This window comes from Barbus barbus, assembly GCF_936440315.1.
Source record: "Barbus barbus genome assembly, chromosome: 26".
Classification (NCBI taxonomy): domain Eukaryota; kingdom Metazoa; phylum Chordata; class Actinopteri; order Cypriniformes; family Cyprinidae; genus Barbus; species Barbus barbus.
The window spans coordinates 3,469,471-3,492,436 of record NC_136754.1 but is presented as its reverse complement, the minus strand read 5'-3'; the positions used below and the strand labels follow the sequence as shown (position 1 = coordinate 3,492,436).

General features: G+C 37.3%; 1 protein-coding gene across 3 annotated transcripts; it reads left to right on the top strand.

Moving 5' to 3' along the window:
• The first annotated feature begins 495 nt into the window (after nt 1-495).
• Nucleotides 496-22,400, top strand: LOC306846093 (zinc finger CCHC domain-containing protein 2-like). 3 transcript variants are annotated; one of them, XM_079379205.1, is made up of 15 exons: nt 496-1,259; nt 3,442-3,550; nt 3,642-3,712; nt 9,584-9,655; nt 11,843-11,943; nt 12,686-12,780; nt 12,917-13,000; nt 13,114-13,150; nt 15,564-15,648; nt 15,747-15,814; nt 16,895-16,986; nt 17,093-17,185; nt 18,627-19,685; nt 20,482-20,521; nt 20,839-22,400. In XM_079379205.1, exons 1-14 carry the CDS (start codon nt 696-698, stop codon nt 20,493-20,495), a joined length of 2,544 nt encoding a protein of 847 aa, XP_079235331.1. In that variant the 5' UTR covers nt 496-695; the 3' UTR covers nt 20,496-20,521; nt 20,839-22,400. The 3 variants fall into 3 exon arrangements, with proteins under 3 accessions (XP_079235331.1, XP_079235330.1, XP_079235332.1); XM_079379206.1 differs by lacking the exon at nt 20,482-20,521 and having other exon boundaries at nt 520-1,107; nt 1,208-1,259; nt 20,839-22,382; XM_079379204.1 differs by lacking the exon at nt 20,482-20,521 and having other exon boundaries at nt 20,839-22,399.
• Nucleotides 22,401-22,966: the final 566 nt, after the last annotated feature.

Below are 22,966 nucleotides of genomic sequence, written 5' to 3'. Positions count from 1 at the left end.
TCAAGCTACTGTATATAAAGGACTACAATAATTGTTAGAGTCGTCAAATTCGTTATAGTCCTTATTTAGCAGCTAAATAAGTCAAGTGTAAAAACAGCATTGCTAGAAGCAAGTATCCAACACAAAACACTTAATCTGAATGATGTATTAATGAGCGTATATATAACTATGGAAATATATAATTTGGTGTAAGGATTATTTTATTGTGTTTTTGTTGTCGTAAATAAATGTAATTAAATGAACTATAGTGTCATATTTCTAGAACAGTCCTTTTAAATAAAGCACAAGGCCACTCGAGTAAATGATTACAGCACGGTTAAACCCTTTAATATATTTCATGCCATATTTAACTAGTTATAGAATTATTTCATCGTTTTTTATTCAATTCATAATTAATTGTTTATTTATTTGTTATATTTTGTCAGTCTATAAAATATATATTCGAGCTGGTGAGTTTAGGACCCTGTGACTCGTGTATGCCGAGTGGGCGGAGTCACGGATGATTGACAGGATATTCTGGAGGCACGGCAGGCGAGTAATCTGGCAAACTGACCACAGCTTTGACTACAGACAGCAAAATTTAAACGAAATTCCGCCCCAAATCGAGAATTTCATCGCGTTTTGATGCCGAAATATTGTCTAGAAAGTACCATCCATGGACTTCCATCTCTGATGTTCGTGTTTGAGAGCTGATAATGATGAAGATGAAGCTGCGAGCGGCGGGAGGCGAAAATCACCGATGCGACTTGAATTCCGTTAACGAATCCGATCGGGAGAGCGGCACCAGAGCTGCTCAGCTCGACAAGGAGGCGGTGTTCGAGTGGTTCGGCTTACAGCTGAACCCATCCGGACGCGTGGAGCTGCTTTGCGGGCTGCTGCATATGTGTCAGCCGCTGGAGCTACGCTTCCTCGGCGCCTGTCTGGAGGATCTGGCCCGGAGAGATTTCACCGTCCTGCGGGATTATGAGATCCGGGCCAACTGCCCCGCTGATCTGGAGGGGCTGGTGGACGTAAGCGACCCCGTTGGGCTGTCTAAACTGCTCGTTTATTTGTCTTTGCTCGGATCCAAGAGCAGGGAATGCGCCGGGATTCTCTTCAGGACGTTGAGTCGAATGGACGCCGGGATGTGCGGCGCTCTGCCGGAGCCGGAGACTGTGGATCAGCTGCGGCTGCTCTTCACGATGGGGTCGTTACACCCGGCGTTCAGTTTCTATCAGCGGGAAGAGCTGCGAGCGCAGTTGGACAGACTCCAAAGATGGGTGTGTTATATTTACCTCAAAATCACTGACATTAAATTAACGAAAGTATCAACAATACCATAGTAATTTCATGATTTGGAAACGTACTTATGAATATGTTAATACCATGGTATTTTTGGGAGTACCGCCCTTACAGAAAAGCCCTGTGGTAGTACCATGGTATGAGATGCAAACCATGGTATTTACATGGTACTCAAAGGAATATTATGGTTCTACTATGGTACATTTCCAAAAACATGGTAGTTTCATGGTACCTTTTCATGTATTGGCTAAAGTCACTAATAAAAATGGCCAAAAGCACCATTATATTACCATGTTTTTTACATGTGCACTATACTACCATCTTATTCTTTGACATATTTAGAGTGGCATATAAATACAATGGTTTTCTGAATATCATATTCATACTGCCACATGACCATGGCAATATCATGGTATTCTTGGGAATACCACCTTTACAGAAAAGTCCTGTGACAGCAGTACCATGGTACAATTATGGTATCAGATGATCAAAATACCATGGTGTAGCATGTGATACAATCAATGGTACCACCACTTAAACTGACACAAACTCGTAAATGAATAGTCAAAAAGGAATGTATGCTGGATCCCTGTTGGAATTTCTGTCATACTTTTGAATCAGTCCTAAAGGATCCCAATTGGAATAAGTAACAAATAAGATAAACTGAAATCCATAGAAGATAGTTTGATTCTTATTTAGTTTTCTAAAGAGTCTCAATAGATATTAATGTTTAGAATAGTAATGTTTAGAAGATCTTTAAATTTAATGTACTGAAAAAAATGTCTTTCCTGTTTATGTTTTTACAGTTGGATGTTCTTGTCTTGTTGGGAGTTGTTAGGAACGGAGTTCTTAAAAATCAAGTTTTGATTAGTTACGTTGGAAATTCCCTCTTGGATTGGTTCCAAAAAAGTCCAGTATGTTTCATTTTAGAATTTTTTTATTCAGGGACAGCCAGAGGTGTATCAGACATCTGCAGGATGCACGTGCTCATGTCAGATTGACAGCTGTCAATATGTTCAGTTGTTTAAAGCGTCTCCTTTAAGCCAGACCCTGACAGGGAAAATCCTGGCAAATACTGTGGTCAAATATATTCATCACCCTTAAATTAATTCAGAAACACCGATCTAACAAAAGTGACACTGCATTCTGTAATCGCATGGCTGGCTATCTAATGTAAATTATAGAAGTCAGCCAACCTCTCAATAGGAATCAAATATCCAAACACTTTAATCCAATACAACCACATGATGGCCCGTTTGGTTTGCTACATTCTTCGGTGTCTTGTAGGCTTGTGGTCATGTTATGTGTCCAATGCTATCCTCCCTGATCTCTTTTGATCTCCATGTGAATAACTTTATTGTGAGCTTTGCATTTTGTAAATGAGGCCATGTTTGGGACTTTTCATCGCATGGGACATCCACGCTCATTAGACCGAATGAGGTCTCCAACACGACATTCTCTGTCTGTTTATGAATGTCTGTTGTTTGTTGCTGATGTCAAGTTGAGAGTGATGTTAATGGTTTAAAATGATGCTGATGAGTCGTGGTCATGTAAGCTGAGGCATTGTGCTCACTTGCTTTAAAACAAGAGGAAACGGGGTATCAGTTGGTTCAATCAAATGAATCGACACATTTTGAATGACTGAATGTGATTAGCTTTGATTTGGTTTGATTGGAAGCGTCACACACCACAGATACAGTGCTCAGATTTATGCCTCGCATTTGGAAACCCATCCACTAGTTGAATGTCGGGTTTCTAGATCAGTTGTTCCCACTCAAATTTGCAGTGTCCTGCAATGGCATTGTTCTGGCCATCCTGCTGTCAATTAGATCGGTGTTGGCTGACCTGCTGTGAAACGATAAAGCAATTTCAGGAAACTAAACTACAATGACAATGGGTGTGAAGACAAGTGAATGCACTTTTAACCTAAGTCTTGTTACTTTAGACAAGACATTTTTGTTGGTTGCTTCACATAACTGTATTAAACATCAAATATGGCCAAATCTGGCTGTTGTTTTGTTGCTTAACATGACAGATGCTTTTAGTGTGGATAGGGGGGAAAAAAAAGTAATTATATAACCTCAAATGTGTCTATTTTCCTCATCAGAGAGTTTAATGTTGAAAATTGATGTTTACTCACCTGACTTGCATTTCTTTCAGAGCCAGTTTTCCAGGCCGGGGTTCCTCTGTCCACACCGGAAGAATGACGTAGACTGGACTCTTTGCAGCAACGCCAATCCACACCTCAGCGGCACGTCACAGAGGGAAGGTATCTCACCTCCGCATGTTGAAATCCCTTTCAACACAGAAAAAAAGTGTGAGTTGCAGCACTGTAACGATGATGTCTTTTGATGTCGCAGTGGTGCACATTGAGAAGATCATTCTGAAGGAGGTTTCTATGGGAGGAGACGGCAGGCAGTACAGTTTTGAGGTAAGTTCAAAAACCCATCAGAGACGCCGAGTTTCAAAACTGACATTTCATCTAAAAGAAGCTTAGAGAACTCCAGGATTGTGGGAAATGATTTAGAATGATATGTAGCCAGTTGTATGTCATGCTGATAAGAGAAAGTCTCCTTAGAAATTGAGATAAGAAATGTTGAGGTAGTTATACAAAACTGTCAACATCTGTACAGGTCTGCACAGAATCTTGCTGGTTTAATGAATTTGTATTAAAATAATTAGTGAAATATTATACTAATATTAATGTATAGTAATGATACAGGGGTGGGTGATATGGAAAAAATATCATATCGCAATTTTTTTTTTTTAGAAATATCACAATTCAAGATTTTATCACGGTTCTTTGTCATGTTGTTTTTTTAAGTTGTTTGAGCGTTACAGCCGAACTAATTTCCCTATTATAAAGACAAAGCCTTTCAAGGTAACGAAAAATGAAGAATGCAGATATTTAGGCCAAAGTTGCCAAAGATAAAAGTCATTATTTTATCTTTATTATTAAAAAATAAGAACAAAGATAGACATTACAAATACACATAATATACAAATAAAACAAACAGTGCTTTATTTTCAGGTGCAATAGGTGTATTTAGCAGGAGCATTTAAGAAATTGAATGAACAAATATAAAAATAAAACGCTATATATAGACTGATTGCTAAAGGAACTGTATTAAAGTTCTTCAGTCAAGGGTAGTGAGTGATTTTTCTCTTTGTGTTTTGTTGTTTTATTAACGATAAAAGGAATAGTTCATCCAAAAATAAAAATTCTGTCATCTGTCGGTCAATTCTGTCATAGTGTTTTATTTTTATACCATCATTTACTCACTCAGAAGTTGTTTTAAACCTGAATGCGTTTCTTTCTGCTTCTGAACATAAATGCTATTTTGAGGAACGTGGAAAACCAAACAGTTGCTGGTCCACAGTGACTTCTAAAGTATTTGTTTCCTGCTATCAAAGTCAGGGTGGACCAGCAACTATTTGGTTTTCCACATCCATCAAAATATCATCTTTTGTGTTCAGCACAAGAAAGAAATTAATACAGGTTTGGGACAACATGTGAGTGAGTAAAAAATGACTAATTAAATTTTAGTGTGAACAATCCCTCTAAAGGAACACTCCACTTTTTTTTATAAATAGGCTCATTTTCCAACTCCCTAAGAGTTAAACAGTTGAGTTTTACCGTTTTTGAATCCATTCTTTTAGCGCAGCTTAGCATAGATCATTGAATCGGATTAGACCGTTAGCATCTCGCTCAAAAATGACCAAAGAGTTTTGATATTTTTCCTATTTAAAACTTGACTCTTCTGTAGTTACATCGTGTACTAAGACCGACGGAAAATGAAAAGTTTAGATTTTTCTAGGCCGATATGGCTAGGAACTATACTTTTATTCCGGTGTAAAGTTCCTTGATTATTACGCCGGAATGAGAGTATAGTTCCTAGCTATATCGTCAGTCTTGGTACGATGTAACTACAGAATAGTCTATATGTCTATACTCTATATATCTATAGTGTGTTAATGAGATGCTACCGCCATCATCAAAAATTTGGTGACCAAATGCTAACGGTCTAATCCGATTCGATGATCTATGCTAAACTAAGCTAAAAGTGCTACCGCCAGACCCGGAGATCGGCTGAATGGATTCAAAAAACGGTAAAACTCAACTGTTTAACTCTAGGGGAGTTGTAAAATGAGCCTATTTCCAAAAAAAGTGGAGTGTTCCTTTAAGACCTGCATGAATCCGTTTTTCTCTCAACTGTTTACTTTCATTTTAGACATAACCAACTGAGTCTATATGTAAACCTTGTGTGTGAAATATTTAACCAGCAAGGCTTTAAAGCACATGCAAATAATGTACTTTTGTGATTGCGAATAAGTGCAGTGTCCTGTGAGAGTAACTCTACCGCTGAGTTAACACTGATATGAATGTATGTGGCGTTGTACAGCATATTGAGACGGAGGTGCCAGAACTGCATCTGATAGAGCAAAGTGGGCTTGGGTTGCTATGGAGGAGAGTAAATTTAACATGAAATCAAAATAGACCCTGTTCTTGTTTATGTTATTCCAAAGAAACTCACCTGGCTCCATCCTGGTATGTTAACACCCACGGTTCAGTCAGTTCCCGATGGATAAAATCAAGTTCTACACCCCTTTTTTTTTCCTCATTGAATATTGTGTTCCATTCGGAAGTACGCTGTAAAGTAAAGTTAGAGTTTAAAACAATTAGTTTTATTTGTGCCCATGTTGCTGGTTAAGAAGGACATTAATGTAGTGTAGACACAGTGTGAATCAGTGCACAGTTAATGTCTTAGTAGCAGCTGTTATTTCAGATTTGCATGCACGCTTTGCATCATTCATGGTGTTAAAAAGGCCTTAAAATGAACGCACACTCAGCCTCTGTGGTTCCAGACATGTCCTGAAGGCCGGCCTATGCTCTCGGCTGTGTACATGAGATTTCTGTCTCTCTGGGACAAGTGAGGAAACATGCATAGCCTGAGCTGTAAACATCCGGTTGTTGATACGGAGTTGACAGCCTCACCAAAGAGGCTTTGGCTCAGCTCTCAGTGAGAGTATGGACCAGCGCCAAAACAGTCGGGGAGAGAGAGAGAGAGGCCTGACTGAGAGAAGTGCTTTTCTTTTCCTTTGCCTAATGTATCGTGTAATTTTCAGGGTCCAAAATTACTCTGGAATCCTGCTATACAGTTTTGTCACAAAAGCTGGGTCGTGGCACAATAAATATCCTGTGAAATGCAATATAGTGTACCAAGCAAAATATGAAATTGAGGAAAGCAAGATGATTATCTCACAATGTTGTGCAAGTAGCTTGTATTGTTTGGGCTGTACTGCAATTGTCTGTCTCATTTTGGCATTTGTAGTTTGACATTCACAACCCATTGTACTTCAATATTGTGACATAAAACTGCATTTAATAAGAAAAAAAGATTAATAAGAGGGTTTGTAAAAGTAAAGTAATTTCAGAGATACAGAAAGTTATACTTTGATTTAAAGATCACAAATATTCTTATTAGACTTTTTTTATTTGTGATAAGTGATTAAATTGTGCACAATATAACCAGGAATATCATAAAAAAAATAAAGAATGATGAAGTTTATCTGATTGTACATTGAACTTCCTTTTATTATAAAAAGAGTAAGGAAAATGTGATTTGTCACATTATGACTGCTGTAAGTGAGAATGTGTCAGGGAATATCCCCCTTCTGACACTTTTAGGATTCTGGAAGCACAGATGCTCTGAAATTGAGATGAGTAATGATAGAAATACTTGTCTAGAACTTGGTTCAAGTGTTTATTGTGGGAAGGTTGTGAGGGTATATAGGCTATATAGAGTCCCCTAACATACATGTGCTGGTCATGTTGAGCAACTAGTTTTAGATTTTTTAATTTTTTTTTAAAGCTGTTAGACAGTTTGCATTGTGAACTCCTCTAAGACATCTTTAAATTGATTGCTAGGATCCCTGGTACAGCCATTCTCATTGAGACTGGCATCTTTAGATCATGACTCATTTTGGTTTTTTGAGCATTGTATTTTTAGGATGCTTGAACAGTTAAAACTAGTTCCTGTTTTAAAATGGCTTTGACATGATCACTATTAATCAGGTCTTGTAAAAGGTCACGCTGAACCGTCTGCCTTAAAGTTACGGACCGGGTGCGAGTGAAAATTGGCTTTGACGAGTAAATAAAGCTTTACTTGACTGTTGGTCCAAAACTATACAATTATTTTTATACAGGCTAAAAGTTCAGTGTTGAAACTTTTTGATATTTATGGCAAATAAACAAAATTTCCATAACGGCCTGTCTGTTGTGATGTTATTCATTTTTCGTAACTGGAGCGGGAAGGAGACGTTTTGAGGACATGAGTCTTTCGCTCTGCTCTCCCCAGGATATATAAAGATGGAAAGCACTTCTGACGGAGATTTAAGTGTTTAAGACCACAATCACTGTCACATTTGTTTATCATCATAAACTGCATAAATGAATGCTGTTCCATATTATTAAACATGAAATGTTCTCAGTGTGAACATAAAATCATTAGACACTGAGATTTGTGCACCATTCTGCTGAGTCCAATCCATCCTCATCAAAACAAGGTTGAAAGAATGGAACGAAAAGGAAAACATTTTGTGTTCTCAGCCAAATTTGAGCCACTACCTTTTCTCTGTCCGTATTGAAGTCTTGTAATCTGTCCTTATGTGAGTTGCATCCCAATCAGAAATCCCCATGCGTCACTGGAAGACGGATTCTCCAGCCTTTCCCAGGCTTACCACTGAACCTTGACCACCTGTGTCTCGCCAAACCCTACGATTAAGACATCAGTATTCACTGGAGAAGCAGACGAAATAGCATGCCAGCCCTTGTTAAGGCTAAAATATTTACTCAGTGCGTCGGGCTACCCGGGTATTGAAAGAGCCGGTTTGGAGTTGCAGATAAACATTTCAACACTTTTTTTGTTGTTGTCTGAGATGGATGAATTGCCACAATTACATCATCGTATTGAGTCTTTCGGAGTGGATATCCGCCAGAACTTTCACAATGGATGTAATTTATTTGGACCTGTATTGTGTAATTCTACCAGAAACAGACTACAGTGAAAACAGTTTTGCACTTATGTGAATCTACAAACAAGAAAATGGCTCAAGACATTATCACAGTGTTTGTTATTTTTTAAATCTAGAGAAATACTCCAACACAGATCTACTTCATTTGTCGTATAATCAAGATGTAAGCACAGCAAACAGTTCTCTTTTCTTGTAAAACATGACGCCGAGATTGGGAATGTGAAAGTGCCCAAACTTTGTGCAGCAGCATGATTATCAAATGCATTTCAGCTTGAATTGGTGGAATTTGTGATTTTTAAAAAGCAGTAATATTAAGTATTAGGCCTATTAGAATTTAAAATAACTTTAAAAAAATATATATATATTTTAATATGTAATTTATTCTTGTGATGCAAAGCCGATTTTTATGTTTCCATTACTCCAGTCTTCAGTGTCATATGATCCTTCAGTAATCATTCTAATATGATGATTTGCTGTTCAACAAACATGGCTTATTATTATCAATGTTGAAAACAGTTGTGCGGCTTTTCATATCTTTGTAGAAACTGATGACATTTTTGTTAGGGTTATTTGAACAAATTTTAATACAAATAATAAAAACCATTTGTAAACATTTTAAAGATCTGATATAAATGTATTTTTGTAATATTGTAACCGTGTCACTTAATGTATCCTCACTGAATTAAAGTAAAACAATAGACTTTAGCATGTACTGGTTAAAAAATATGATAGTTATGCATGCATTCTTTTCAGTTTAGCACTGAGACTTTGTTTTCTACGTAATACTTGCATGAGCTAAAGTTGTGGTGAATTAATTCAAACCAAGTGAACTCTAGTGGCTGAAATGCTCAAGTGTCAAAAATACTACAATGACCCAGTTTGGCGAAAAACTGATTCTGGTCGTATGCCTTATTCAGATTTATTTGGGCTGATTTAAATATTTTAGGTATGCCTAGATTTCAATGGGAGATTCCATTGGAATATTTTATTTACCTAACACGTCGTAATCTTTGAAAATGAGCGAATAGTCTAAGAGCTCAAATGTTCTTCTCTTGCTGTAATGTCATTTCTGGAACCCAAGCTATTGGAATATTTGACCGAGGACATGTGAAGAAATCCATGTTAAGGCATCTGTGGCAAAAGGACAAGCACAATTATTAATGTCTGAATGAAATATGATGAGCTCTGGGGAATCCAAGTGAAAGATCTGTTATGCTCAGGCCGACGAGAGCAATACTGGTCTCATCGAGTTTCTCCTCTTTTGCAGGTGAAATGGTCAGACTCTTCATCTACTGCCGTCACCAAAAGTCATCGTGAGTTGGAGGATTTTCTATTAAAGGTGAGCAGAGAGACGTGGGTCTTTGGTGTGGTATTTGTGTTTGTTTAGTCACATGGGACTGTAGCACATGCCAGTGTGCCCCACCAGTTGGGCAAGATGCCACCTGGCCAGACCAGTGAGGGACATTATCCATCTGTTTCTATTTCTATTTTCCTCTCTGGCTGTGTTTGTAATGGAATACTGGCATTCTGCATACTGCACTGTCAGTGTTATTTTAATAGCATTTAAATATTATAACAGGATTTATTAATATTTAATATTGGCTTTTTTATATTTTCAAGATTCATTTAAATTTTAGTCTTTTTTTTTTTTCATTGTTAATATTTCAATAAAAAATTTTTCCCAGTTTTAGTAATGTATGTATTACTTGAACTTACTGCATGTCAATTATTTGCCAAGGCAACTTTTTTTTTTTTTTTTTTTTTTTTTTTTTTTGGCAAAAGAAAGTGAAGTGACGTGTGGCCAAATATGGTCACCCATACCCCGGAATTTGTGCGCACACAACCCACCCAAGTGCACACACACAGCAGTGAACACACACACACACACCCAAACACACACCTGGAGCAGTGGGCAGCTGTATTGCTGCGGCGCCTGGGGAGCAGTTAGGGGTTCGGTGCTTTGCTCAAGGGTCTCACCTCAGTTGTGGTATTGAGGGTGGAAGAGAGCGCTGGTTATTCACTCCCTCCACCTACAATCCCTGCTGGACCTGAGACTCGAACCTGCGACCTTCGGGTTACAAGTCAGACTCTCTAACCATTAGGCCACAACTGCCTAATTTAATTTTATAAATATTAGATTAAAAATTATTTGTGACCCTGGACCACAAAATCAGTCATAAGGGTCAATTTTGTGAAATTGAGATCATTTGAAAGCCGAATAAATAAGCTTTCAATTGATGTACGGGACAATATTTGGTCAAGATACAACATTTGAAAATCTGGAATCTGAAGGTGCAAAAAAAAAATCTATTGACAAAGTTGTCCTAATGAAGTCCTTAGCAATGCATATTACTAATCAAAAAAAAGTTTTGATATTTATGATAGGAAATTTACAAAATAGCTTTGGCATGAAAGAAAAATTGATCATTTGACCCATATAATGTATTTTTGGCTATTGCTACAAATATACCTATGCTACTTAAGACTGCTTTTGTGCTCCAGGGTCACATTTTAGCTTTATTTTGATTGTTTTACAATTCATACACATTTATAACTGTTAGGTTTAAAGCATACTATATGTTTAAGAACCGTGTACAAAACAGTATGTAATATGCAAGAAATGTTTCAGTATTCCAAGTTGTTGTTACATGATCTTTGCATGTTTACTTTTTAGTGAGCGCAGTCCTGTTATCGTTTTGGAAATGGTTATCATTGTTTTTTTTTGTTAAATTGTTTGAAAATGACATTCCAATCAAATTTTAAATCAAAAAGATTTATTTCATTATAAACAATTTATTACACTGGAAATGGAAGGTTAAGTTGGGTGGTTGCATTTTGGGAATCAGTTTTCCACACAGTGCAGTTTGGTTGTGCACTGCATATTTTGTCTAATATAGCTAGTTGGATCATCTGAGTATTTTGTGCATACCGTGAGCCAAAAACTCATCACAAAACACCAATGACTTGTACATATAATATATGGACAAACGTATTGGGACACCCCCTTCTTTAGAACAGAAAAAGGCACTTCCAAAACTGTTGCAACAAAGATGGAAACATAATTCATGCATTTAAAAATTGTATTTCCATCTCTGTTGCAACAGTTTTGGACGTGTCTAAATTGACAGTACCCTTATGTACAAGTCATTGGTGTTTGGTGATGAGTTTTTGGCTCAAGGTCTGCATATAAAGTCTCACCAGAGGTGTTCAGCTGGGACCAGGACTTGGCTTTCTGCAGACCAGTCAAGTTCTTCCACACTGACTCAATCAGTCATGTCTTTTTGAACCGTGTCTTATACACAGAGACACTGTCATGTTAGAATAGAAAAGGATATTGTCACACAATACCCTAGAATATCATTATATGCTTTAACATTAAGATTTGTACTCATGGAAATGACTAAAGTAGTCAAACCTGTTCATTAGAAGGGGGTGACCCAATACTTTTGTCCATATACTTTATGTAGCTTAGCTGTATTGAATTTAAATTGCAAAGTGAGGTAAAACAATCCCTCTGTCTCTCTAGCTTCCTAAGGAGCAGAGTCCTGATGGCTTTGAGAAGGGCATCGTCAGGTTACTCAGTCGTGGAGATCAATGTGAATCCAGAGAACTGGAGAGAAACCTCAGGTAAATTTAGTCTCACTCTTAAACATTACTTATAATAATCTTGCATAATTGTGTTTCTCCTTTAAAAAGAAAAAAGTTGCATCCTTTCCTTACTTTTGCATTCCTTTTCCTCAGTTTTAAGTCGCTTAGGTTCTCTCTTTTTGGCTTGCATGGGTTTTTGTTCAAGTTGACGTGCTATTTGCTGTCATTATAATTACATTATAGCCTTTTCTTGCAACCGTGTCATGGGATAAATGCAGATGTGCTGAAAGCATAAATTTCAGTGCAATTCCTAAATCTGAAAGTCTCAGTGCTAAACCTAAAACAACATTGAGTAATGCATAACTAGCATATTTTAAAACGATATATACTAGTGCATTAGTTTTATTAGTTTCAAACTGTGAGCATGCGGCGGACATGGAGAGGATTACAATTGCTATCCTAAACCTATTCAGAACTGTTTCCTGACTACAGATGTTCAAATTATATAGCATTAGACAGATGGTTTTTAATTCTTCAGAGATTTGAAGGATTTGGATCAAGTCTGTCAAAAAGGGATTCAGTGTTCAGTTCTTTTTTGTTGTTGTCACATAAAACAAGTCCCACAACACATGGCAGTATTTAGGTCAGTAACACTGATGTCAGGACCAGAGGGGATTCTGCTTCCTGTAGCACAGCTTAGTTATGGTCACAGATTGTGAAAATAAAACCTTAGTGACTGTGTTTCAATACCTTTAACTTTTTTTCTCTTGTTCCTTTGCAGGGAGAAGTTCCTGTCTTTATCACAGGATGTCCTTCAGAGATGTGATGTTTCCAGGTTCTTCCTGTCTGATACATCTGTACTGCCATGCAGCCACTGTGAGAATCCTTCTGACCGGCCAATCAGAAAATGCTATCAGTTGATGACTAATGTTAAAATGACCAAATATCAGTATATTAATAGACTAAGCATGATTTCACTGTATAACACTTGCCCATCTGCTCGTCTCTGCAGGTACCAGTGCGCCCGTAGCCAGAATCCATCAGCCTGAACGCGGTTTCTCTGAGGACTGCTCCGAGACTTCCAGCCTGGAGGAGGGTGAGAGAGATACAGACCTGTCAGATCTGCCCTAGAAACACTTGCCATCGCACAAACAAGTGCTAATGCTGTACTGATGCTACGGTCTCATCGGTGACTTTTCTCTTTTACAGATGTGGAGGCTTACAGCGTCAGAGCTGCGGGACTGAGGTAGACCTTCACTGAACAAATTAATTTTTTTTATTCAGCAAGGACGCATTAAATTGAGCAAAAGTGACACTAAAGACATTAAATGTTATAAAAGATTACTATATCAAATAAACGTGGTTCTTTTGAACTCAAAGAATCCTGAAAATAAATGCATCACGGTTTCCACAAAAATATTAAGCTAAGAAAAGTTTCAAATTGATAAGAAATTTTCTTCAGCAGCAAATTAGCATATTAGAATGATTTCTGAAGGATCACGTGATACTGAAGAGTAATGATGCTGAAAATTCAGCTTTGCATCACAAAAATAAATTACATAAATATATTCAAATATAGAAAACGGTTATTTTAAAAACTTTACTTTTTGATCAAATAAATGCAGCCTTGATGAGCATATCTAATGAGTACTTCTTTCAAATGTGACCCTGGACCACAAAACCAGTCATAAGTGTCAATTTTTCAAAATTGAGATTTAAACATCATCTGAAAGCTGAATAAATAAGCTTTCCATTGATATATGGTTGTTAGGATCTGACAATATTTTGCCGAGATACAACTATTTGAAAATCTGGAATCTGAGGGTGCAAAAAAAATCTAAATACTGAGAAAATCGCCTTTAAAGTTGTCCAAATGAAGTTCTTAGCAATGCATATTACTAATCAAAAATGAAGTTTTAATATATTTACAGTAGGAAATTTACAAAATATCTTCATGGAACATGAACTTTACTTAATATCCTAATGATTTTTGGCATAAAAGAAAAAGCAATAATTTTGACCCATACAATGTATTTTTGGCTATTGCTACAAATATACCCCAGCGACTTAAGACTGGTTTTGTGATCCAGGGTCACAAATACATAAAAAAAAAAGAATTGAACATCAGTGTATATGTTGTTTAATAATTTAAAACTTTTTTTTTTTGTGCATTTTATATGTTTTGCTTGTAAAGTGTACTTGTGTATAGGGGTGGGCGATATGGGAAAAATATCATATCACGATTTTTTATAGAAATATCACGATTCACGATTTTTATCCCGATTCTTTGTTAGTTTTACTATTTTGGTTTTACAAGTTGTCTGAGCATTACAGCCAAACTAGAAAGACAAAGATGCATGGCAGATATTTAGGCCAAAGTGGGTGAAGATAAAAAAATCTTTGTCATTATTTTATTTTTCTTATTAAAAAATAAGAACAAAGATACACATTACAAATACACATAATATACAAATAAAACAAACAGTGCTTTATTTCCAGGTACAATAGGTGTATTTAACAGAGCATTCAATGAAATTGAATGAACAAATATAAAAATAAAACACTAGATAGACTGATTCCTAAAGCAACTGTATTAAAGTTTTTCAGTCAAGAATAGTGAGTGATTTTTCTCTTTTGCGTTTTGTTGTTTTGTTAACGTTAAATGAATAGTTCCCCCACAAATTAATATTCTGTCATCTGTCTGTCAATTCTGTCATAATGTTGTATTTTTATATCATCATTTACTCAAAAGTTGTTTTAAACCGGAATGAGTTTCTTTCTTCTGCTGAACATTTATAAATGCTATTTTGAAGAAGGTGGAAAACCAAACAGTTGCTGGTCCTCAGTGACTTCCATAGGATTTTTCTTTCCTACTATCAAAGTCAATGTAGACCAGCAACTGTTTGGTTTTCCACTGAGTAAATAATGACAGAAATTAAATTTTAGGGTGAACTATCCCTTTAATGACAGTCGACAGCATGTTTAGTGTCCTGTCTCTTTAAGAGCTGCACTCATCTAATATACAGTACAGGCATGCATCCGTTTCTCTCTTAACTATTTACTTTCATTTTAGAGATAACCAACTCAGTCTGTATGTAAACCTTGTGTGTTTTGACAGTATTAGCGCAAAATATAACTTAGTTGAGTAATCAGGCGCTGTTAGACAGGCGTTTTAGTGCGCGTGCTTCAGGTGTATGCGCTCAGAACAAGCGCACGTCAGACCAGCGCGCGAATTAAACATTTAACCAGCAAGGCTTGTATGCAAATAATGTACTTTTGCGATCGCGAATAAGTGCAGTGTCCTGTCTGAGTAACTCTACTGCTGTATGTCGTGTTGTACAGTACATAGAGACGGCGGCGCCAGAACGGTATTTGACAGAATGTGCGCTGTAGCACGATACTACGATATTTCTTCAAAAGCAGATCGTGGAGACATTTTTATCGTCCACGATCAAAAATCGTCATATCGCACACCCCTACTTGTGTAATTTTTTCTTTTTATTAATTAATGTATCTTGGATTGATATTTTATTATCTAATGCGATCCCATTCATGTATTAAGCGTGGCTTAATACTTAAAGCCGCTGTACATGATTAATATCAGGTCTGTCCTGTGAGCATCAGTAGAGTAAACTATGTTTACGGTCTTCTCCCTGTAGTAATCAGCGCTCTGAGTGCCAGAGGAGAGGAAACTGTGAGCAGAATGGAGAGAGAGTTTGGAAGAAAGAAACTGAATTGGAACAGGTGAGGCCGTGAAATTGTTTCTCGCTCTTTGGTATTCTTGGAATGGCATATGACTGATAGTGCTTCTGCAGTTTTTAAAGCATTCTGTCTCCCTGCAGAGCTGCACAAATGACAAAAAAATATTCACAGCTGGACAGAAGAACAAAGGAAGAACAACTGGAAAAAGGTACACTAACACCTGCTACTGTGTTTAGTTGCCCTCTATATGGGTGCAGATTAAAATGTTGACCTGGTCTTTGTGTCTGAATTAACCCTTGTGCATCAATAAAAGAAAAAGTTACACTTAGGTCCATAGTGGACACAAATGTCCATGTCAAAAAAAACGGTCATAAAAATTGGAAGCTTGGGAGCACCGATTTAAGTTTAAAAAGTGATACCAAAAAAAAGTTATACAGGTTCAAGTTTATGAAAATGATTTATGAACAATATTTTATATAAAATATATATTTTGTTACATGTTGAACTCTAAACCTGCTAGAAAATTAAAGCCATAAATCTAAATAAGTTGTGTTCCAAATTTGAGGTTGATATCTCAAAAAATGAGCTCTCAGTAAGATTTTGTTTGGGCGCAGTACCATATTTTCCCCATTAGATGCCAGCAAAAGCTGGTGCTCACAGTGGTTGGATTTGTGATTTACAGTAGTGTTTTTCTTTCTCAAACATTACAAGCACACACACACTTTTTTTTTTTTTTATATAACACATACAAACCACACTCTGACATCTATACCAACACACCCACACAATTACAGCTGCATTATTTATCTAATTGGCTCTATAATATGCAGAAGCAGAAAACAGGAATAAAGCGAGTATTTGCTTTATAGACCCTTTATAGACCAAACCTGAAAAAATGGCACCATCTGGTTAAAAATTAGTAAAAAATTCCATTTTGAAGCCTTGCCAACAGAATGAAAGCCTATTAACAAAAACGGCATCATTTTACAGTTAAATGGCACTGCGATTAAAAATAGCTGTTTTAATGGGTTTCAATGGGGACATTTTTGTCCAAACGGTACTGAGTTTCACTTTTTTGTACCTAGTGTAAAATAGATTTATTAAAGGAAATGAGGGTGGAATATTAAAATTCCAATAAAAATACACACCTGAGCCAAAATTTATGCAGTTAGCATTAACACAGGCAAAATTATTAAAAAAATATATATTTTAAAATGCAATTGCGCATGTATTTTCACTGATGCATCAGGTAGGGCTTATGGTCACAACTGCTGTTGTATGTTTTCAGGGATAGAGTCAGACGAGTTACCGGTGTCAAGACTTCTAATGGAATCCAGAAACCTTCTGCAGCACTGATGATCAACCAGGCAGCTTGCAAAGGTCTTTGTGCCATGGCTTAAAACAACAAAGCAAAAATGATTGATATCTGTGCATCTTCAAATACGGAGAACTACAGCCGTGTTTTCTTCTGCTCTTTGGTTTGTAGACACAGGAAGGGACCGGTATGGGGACACATCATCAGAGAGCTCAAACTCAGTGCCGTCTAGTCCTGTTCACCAGAAGAGCCTGGAGGACCAAGGTGTGTTATTCAAAAATTTGAATAAATAATTTTGAAAAAATTTGAGTAAATATTAAATTTACTCACCCTCATGTTGTTCCAAACCCATACAACTTTGTATTGTGAAACACAAAAGGAGACATTTTAGCAGAATGACTAAATCACATCTGCACAGAATCCTGCTTTTAAATAAGAATAAAACAAGTAAAAACAGGCTGCATTTAATAGATTTTTCTCATTTTGTTTTTAAATTCTTATCAATGCAAAAATGGTCTTCTGAGGGCCCCTCCATGTGATCTAACAACAGAGTTTTTATGGTTTTTCAACAGTGACTCAAAAACGGCACCAGTGTTATTTTAGTATTTTATATATACTGTATATATGACTGATAGTGCTTCTGCATATATACTGCCCTCCAAAAGTTTGGAAACGCCCTAGAAAAGTGGGGTTTTGGACAATATTGGCATGAATCCTTTTTAATTTGTAATAATTTTGCACTTATAAGGGACAAACTACGAAAACATATTTTATTACATAAACAGTTTATACATTGATTCATCAAAATATCCACCATTAGCAGCTATTACAGCTCTGCATAATCTGGGCATCTGAGCTGTCAGTTTATTCAAACATTGACTTTGAATTGGCAATCAATTGTTGAAGCTACAGTATTAAGGTGTGCTGACACAAAAATTTTTAAAAACCTGTTTAAACCAGTAACCAGGCATCACAGCTGACAAAGGGGCATGTCTGACTTTGACATGTATATATTGCCATTATTATGTTTTATTGCTGGTCTTCAATGATAATGTCAAGTTACTTTAATGTATTTGCACCAAAAAATGATAAGGATTTATGCTGATATCATCCACTTTGCCAGGGGTGTTTCCAAACTTTTGGAGGGCGGTGTGTGTGTGTATGTATGTATGTGTTTGTGTGTGTGTGTGTGCATGTTTATGTGGTTTATGAGGACACAAGTTTGTATAATGACATGGGTATGACAGAGGTATTACAATATGAAGGTGGTTTATGAGGCTAATAATCAAATGTGACATTCTGTAGTTTTGTCTCATATTCATATTTTAATCATATTTGTAAATGTCTTGACTCTACAGCCAACAGAGCAATTTGGTCTTTACTGTTCCAATACTTTTGGAGGGCACTGTATATAAAATTTGTTTATTTTATTTAATGTAGATTTATGACTGGTTATTCAGTTTTCGGTAATTGAAAACAATGTAGTTTTTGTTGGTGTTGTTTTCTCTCTTTTGTAAAGTCATAGAAACGACGAAACTGTGAATTGTTTTTCTTTTGCTGCTGGGACCAATGAAAATGCAAAAACTATGTTTGTTGTTAAGTTACTGAGCTTTGATGACTTCCACTTTTGACGCTCCATTCTCACAGTAATTTAATACCATTGAATTATTAAATTTACATCATGATTTAATGTGTGTCTTTTTAGATACAGAGAGTCAGTCTGATAACTCAGCACAGGAACCAGCTGAAAAGACTCACCTCGCCAAAGGAGTTGGCGGGAAAGCGGTTGCCATGGTGAATCCATTAGTTGCCGAGCCCCAGAATGTTCTGCAGCCTCCTTCAGTGGTGGAGCTGGCGCTGACCGCGTGCCTCCCTTACGCCCTGCAGTACAACACCACCACCCAGAGAGACGCGGGGCAGGGCAAGATAACCATCACCATCCCACTGGCCCAAGACCCTGGAGCATCATCGACCAGCGCTCACCCACAGCATCAGCCACTGCTGGGGGCGTTCAGCGTCATCTCGCCCAGCCAGTGTCCTCTGCAGCCCGCCAACACTACCACAGCCAACAATCCTGTCAAAACAAACGCTAAGGCCTCCATTACTGCCAATGCCCCTTCCAGCTCGAGTTCCTGCAGTAGCCAAGTACCAGGACCTTGCCCCACAACTGTACCCACGCACACCCCAGGACCGGGGCCCCTGCCGGCCCCCGCGGTCACACACAGCACCGCTCAGAGCGATTCCTTGTCCTACATCAACAGCTCCAGCCTGCCAGTTACGCCACAGACCAGTGGTACGCAGCAGCAGCAGGGGGGCTGCAACGCCTGCGGCTGCCGTGGCACCTGTGGAGGAAACGGTGCCCACCAGACACCCAGCTACTTCCTGCCACCCCAACCCCAACCTGCTCGTCAGATGTTCGGGCCGCCACCTGCATTCTTCCATCTCCCTCCGTCACTATGCAACAGTTTCCCTGCCCAGGGTCACCAGAATAACGGGACGCCGCTGCCCTTCTACCCCCACACCGGTCTTCCTGCAGCGTTCCTGCACGCTCACTCGGAGCACATGCTGGCATCACAGGCGGGATACAGTCTGCCTCAGATGCCCCCCTTCCGTCGCTTTTACCCACCTGTCTTTCCACCGGTTGGCATGATGTCTAGTGGAACCAACATGAAGAAGACCAACAACGTGTCCTGCTATAACTGCGGCATGAGCGGACATTACGCTCAAGACTGCAAGCAACCGTCCATCGACGCGGGGCTGACAGGTATGAAGATGCCAGAAACGCAAGTATGCAAACACAGATGTGAATATTTCAGATGTGGAAACTTTTGCACGTCCATTATCTGTTTGGGTATTTAAAAAATTTTGAATAGTGAAAAAAATGAGTAATTTAGCTGATTCTTACAAATAAGGGGAAAACAATTGGCATACATTCACACACAATATTGACCTTTATGACAAGTTTTTATTGAAAAAAATACTGCATTTTACATTTATTTATTTTACATTTACATATTTTACATTTGATCTCATTGTAGATTTTAAAATGTTTTAATATATATTACTTAGATGTTAAATGCTTTGTTAACAACTTATTAACCATAAGTCTTTATGAGCTAATTAAATGATAATAATTTGGTTAATTACAGTGACAATGAGTGAAGAATACAAAGTTTCTAGTACATGATTACACAATTTAATTACAATATAAAAGGTATTCTCATTTCATTTCTGAATGGTGCTCATACTATCTATCTATGTATCTCTCTGTATATGTATAGACACAGTAGTAGCAGTAATGATTATTTTTTTATAATTGTTTTATTAATTTGTAAATGAGTTCACTAAATGGACTTTTTGTAAGTAAGGCTACATTTGGTTTCTTTGTATGTAGCATTAGTTACCAAAAAGAGATTGGTTTGCACGAGTAATGTGAAAGTAGTAGTTAAAAAAAAAAACATATAGTGTATATATAATATCATGAGTGTATTATAAAACTAAATATCTCGCCATTTTGCTCACCTCATATCGCTTTTAAACCCACTTTGCTTTTTCAACAGTCAAACAAGATTGAGGGATGAGAGGATAGTGGTTATAACGGTGGGTGAACCTCTAAAAACCACATTAAAGTACCTTAACACTAGCCTATATATATTCGTGTGCGTTATTCCAGATCTCGAGAAATCCATCGATTATTTTGGAAAGAATACCATACCGGAATTCAAGTTGTTTTCACTCATATTGCACTAATGGACTGAACCAGTTTTATGTGCTTCATTTTATGTATGTTTGTGTTGCTGTGGCAGTTAAAAACCTCAAGGGGCGAGAGAGTTGTGCTTTAAACTTTGGAGTTTTGAACTGCAGTAGCTTGTGCATCATACTTTTATCACTCATATACCTCTTTCTGTATGTTTCAGGTGGTTTCCGGCTGAAGTACGTTGCCCCAAACTCCTCAGAAGCATTAGATAAAACCGACTGACAGCGAGCAGGGGACCAAAGCCCGGCGAGCCAGCGATTCCAGAGACCCTTGAGACCGAGTTCTGTTCTGTTAGTATAAGCATCCTTGTCTGGAGAGCAAAAAAAAAAAAGAGCCAATGCAAGACGAGTTGCTAAAACTTAATGGGTTCTCTTAGAAATTAATGTTAATGTTATAATTTAAATAGGATGGATTGCGAGAGGATTTTTGTTTTAGGTTCAGACTAGGTTATTGTTGTCAGAAGGATTTTATATACGAGCTGATGTTCTCATTCGCAGCGTCTGGTGAAGTTAATGAGAAAATTAGTCCTTTAGTGCAGTATTTTTTTTTTCTGACACGGGTGAATCTTTATAGGATTTTATACGTTACAAGAGAAAACGACAAGAAGAGTAATGAAAAAAAAAAAAGGAATATTTTGGAAGTTCGTTTTGTTATTAAAGATATGCTTGTTCTCTTGCGGTTTATGATGCTCTAGCGACATTATACGCTGCTAGTTTGCCCTGTTCTCATTCTGAATGCAATGCACTACAACTGTTACTCTCCGTAAATATGTGAGTCAGGTGTTTGAAATGCACTGAAATAGCCAGATCTGCAGTACTGCCTCTCATCTACACGCTCTGACCACTAGAGAGCAGCTCCAGTCCTCACAGACTCGAGCGTGCTCTTATAGGAGACTCTGTGCTTTAAGTGTTTGGAGTCAAAGTCCTTCATACAGGTTCATCCTAAAGCACTGTTAGAGGAAATGCAAATGGAATTTCGACACAAGATACTCTGTAACCAAGAGTTTCGTTAACATAGGACAACTTTGAGCATCATAATATCTTGCTTGTGTGTTAAATATTTTCTTGCAAACTGTCAAAGAACCAGAGGGCGAACGTTTGTGCCTATTGCCATGCAAGCAGCTGGAAGTGTATTGAAAATAATTTCAAAAGTCTTAATTCTTTGTGTTAAAGTACGTATTTAAAGCTGTATTTCTGAAATCTTATTGCAATTTTTGCCAAAGCAGCCCCTTTTTTTTTTAAATAAATATATATAAGGAGATTTGGCATGTTTGTATTGAGAAAAAAAAATTATTTTGATATTTTCAAGAGCTTTTGATGAAGGGCTCAATGCCTTTCATGCTTGTCCAGGTGTTTTTAGCACATTTCTGGTTAGTAACATGCAGTGGACTAGACCAGTTGCTTTCCACAACAGTGTGTTGCAGGTTTTTAAATGTGCTTTCGTTCGGTTCAGTAAATTGTTACTAATCTGTAAATAGACTCTAAAGGGAGTTAACTACTCGAGGTTGAAACCTGTTGACTGTATTCGTTACACTTTTTATAGATTTATGAATCTGTACTGTATGAACGAGGTTTGATATATGCCTCTGAGTTTACGTTTACTGTATTTCATATGTAAATGTTGATTAATCTGTACTGAGAGGTCAAATTAATCAGATCACATTTGCTTTTTTGGCAAATTGATAATTTCTTTCGAGATATTAGCAATAAATATAAAAACCCATTTTGTGGTGTTGCTTTTGATTTGACGGTAGCCATTGAATTGTATATTATGAGAAAAAAAAAAATACTATATAAGTCAATGGATAGGAACTGTTTTGTTTCCAACAGTCTGCAAAGAATCATCTTGTGTGTTCAACAGAATAAAGAAACTCGTACAGGTTTGGAACAATTTGAGGGTTTGTAAATGACAGAATTGTAATTTTTTGGGTGAACTATCCCTTTAAAATATAAAAAAGGTTTCAGCTAATTGGACGCAATGGTCTAAATTAAACATACTGTGGTCACGTGCTGTTTCAAACATTCAATGCATGCTGCTTCACATATTCATTCTTCAAATAAAACTGTAAGCAATATGCTATTACTACAACCTAAACACAGCAAATCAAAACATTGCTTTGTATGATCAACAAAACTGCATGAATTACATGTCATCCTACGGTCAGCGCTGCTGAAGTGGAATTGACTCTTTCACCCGTGAGAATCCCTCAGAGCTCCTCCCCTCGTCGTGACCTCAGCCAATGAGAAGAGAGAGATTACAAATTTAAATAGTCAGGCCAGCTGCCTGTG

What these genes read in the sequence shown, in the direction of transcription:
- LOC306846093 (XM_079379204.1), top strand. Translation starts at nt 696, where the DNA reads ATGATGAAGATGAAGCTGCGAGCGGCGGGAGGCGAAAATCACCGATGC. An exon ending in CGGCACGTCACAGAGGGAAG is followed by an intron (nt 3,551 to 3,641) that starts GTATCTCACCTC and finishes TTGATGTCGCAG; the next exon opens with TGGTGCACATTGAGAAGATC. An exon ending in GGAAGAACAACTGGAAAAAG is followed by an intron (nt 15,815 to 16,894) that starts GTACACTAACAC and finishes GTATGTTTTCAG; the next exon opens with GGATAGAGTCAGACGAGTTA.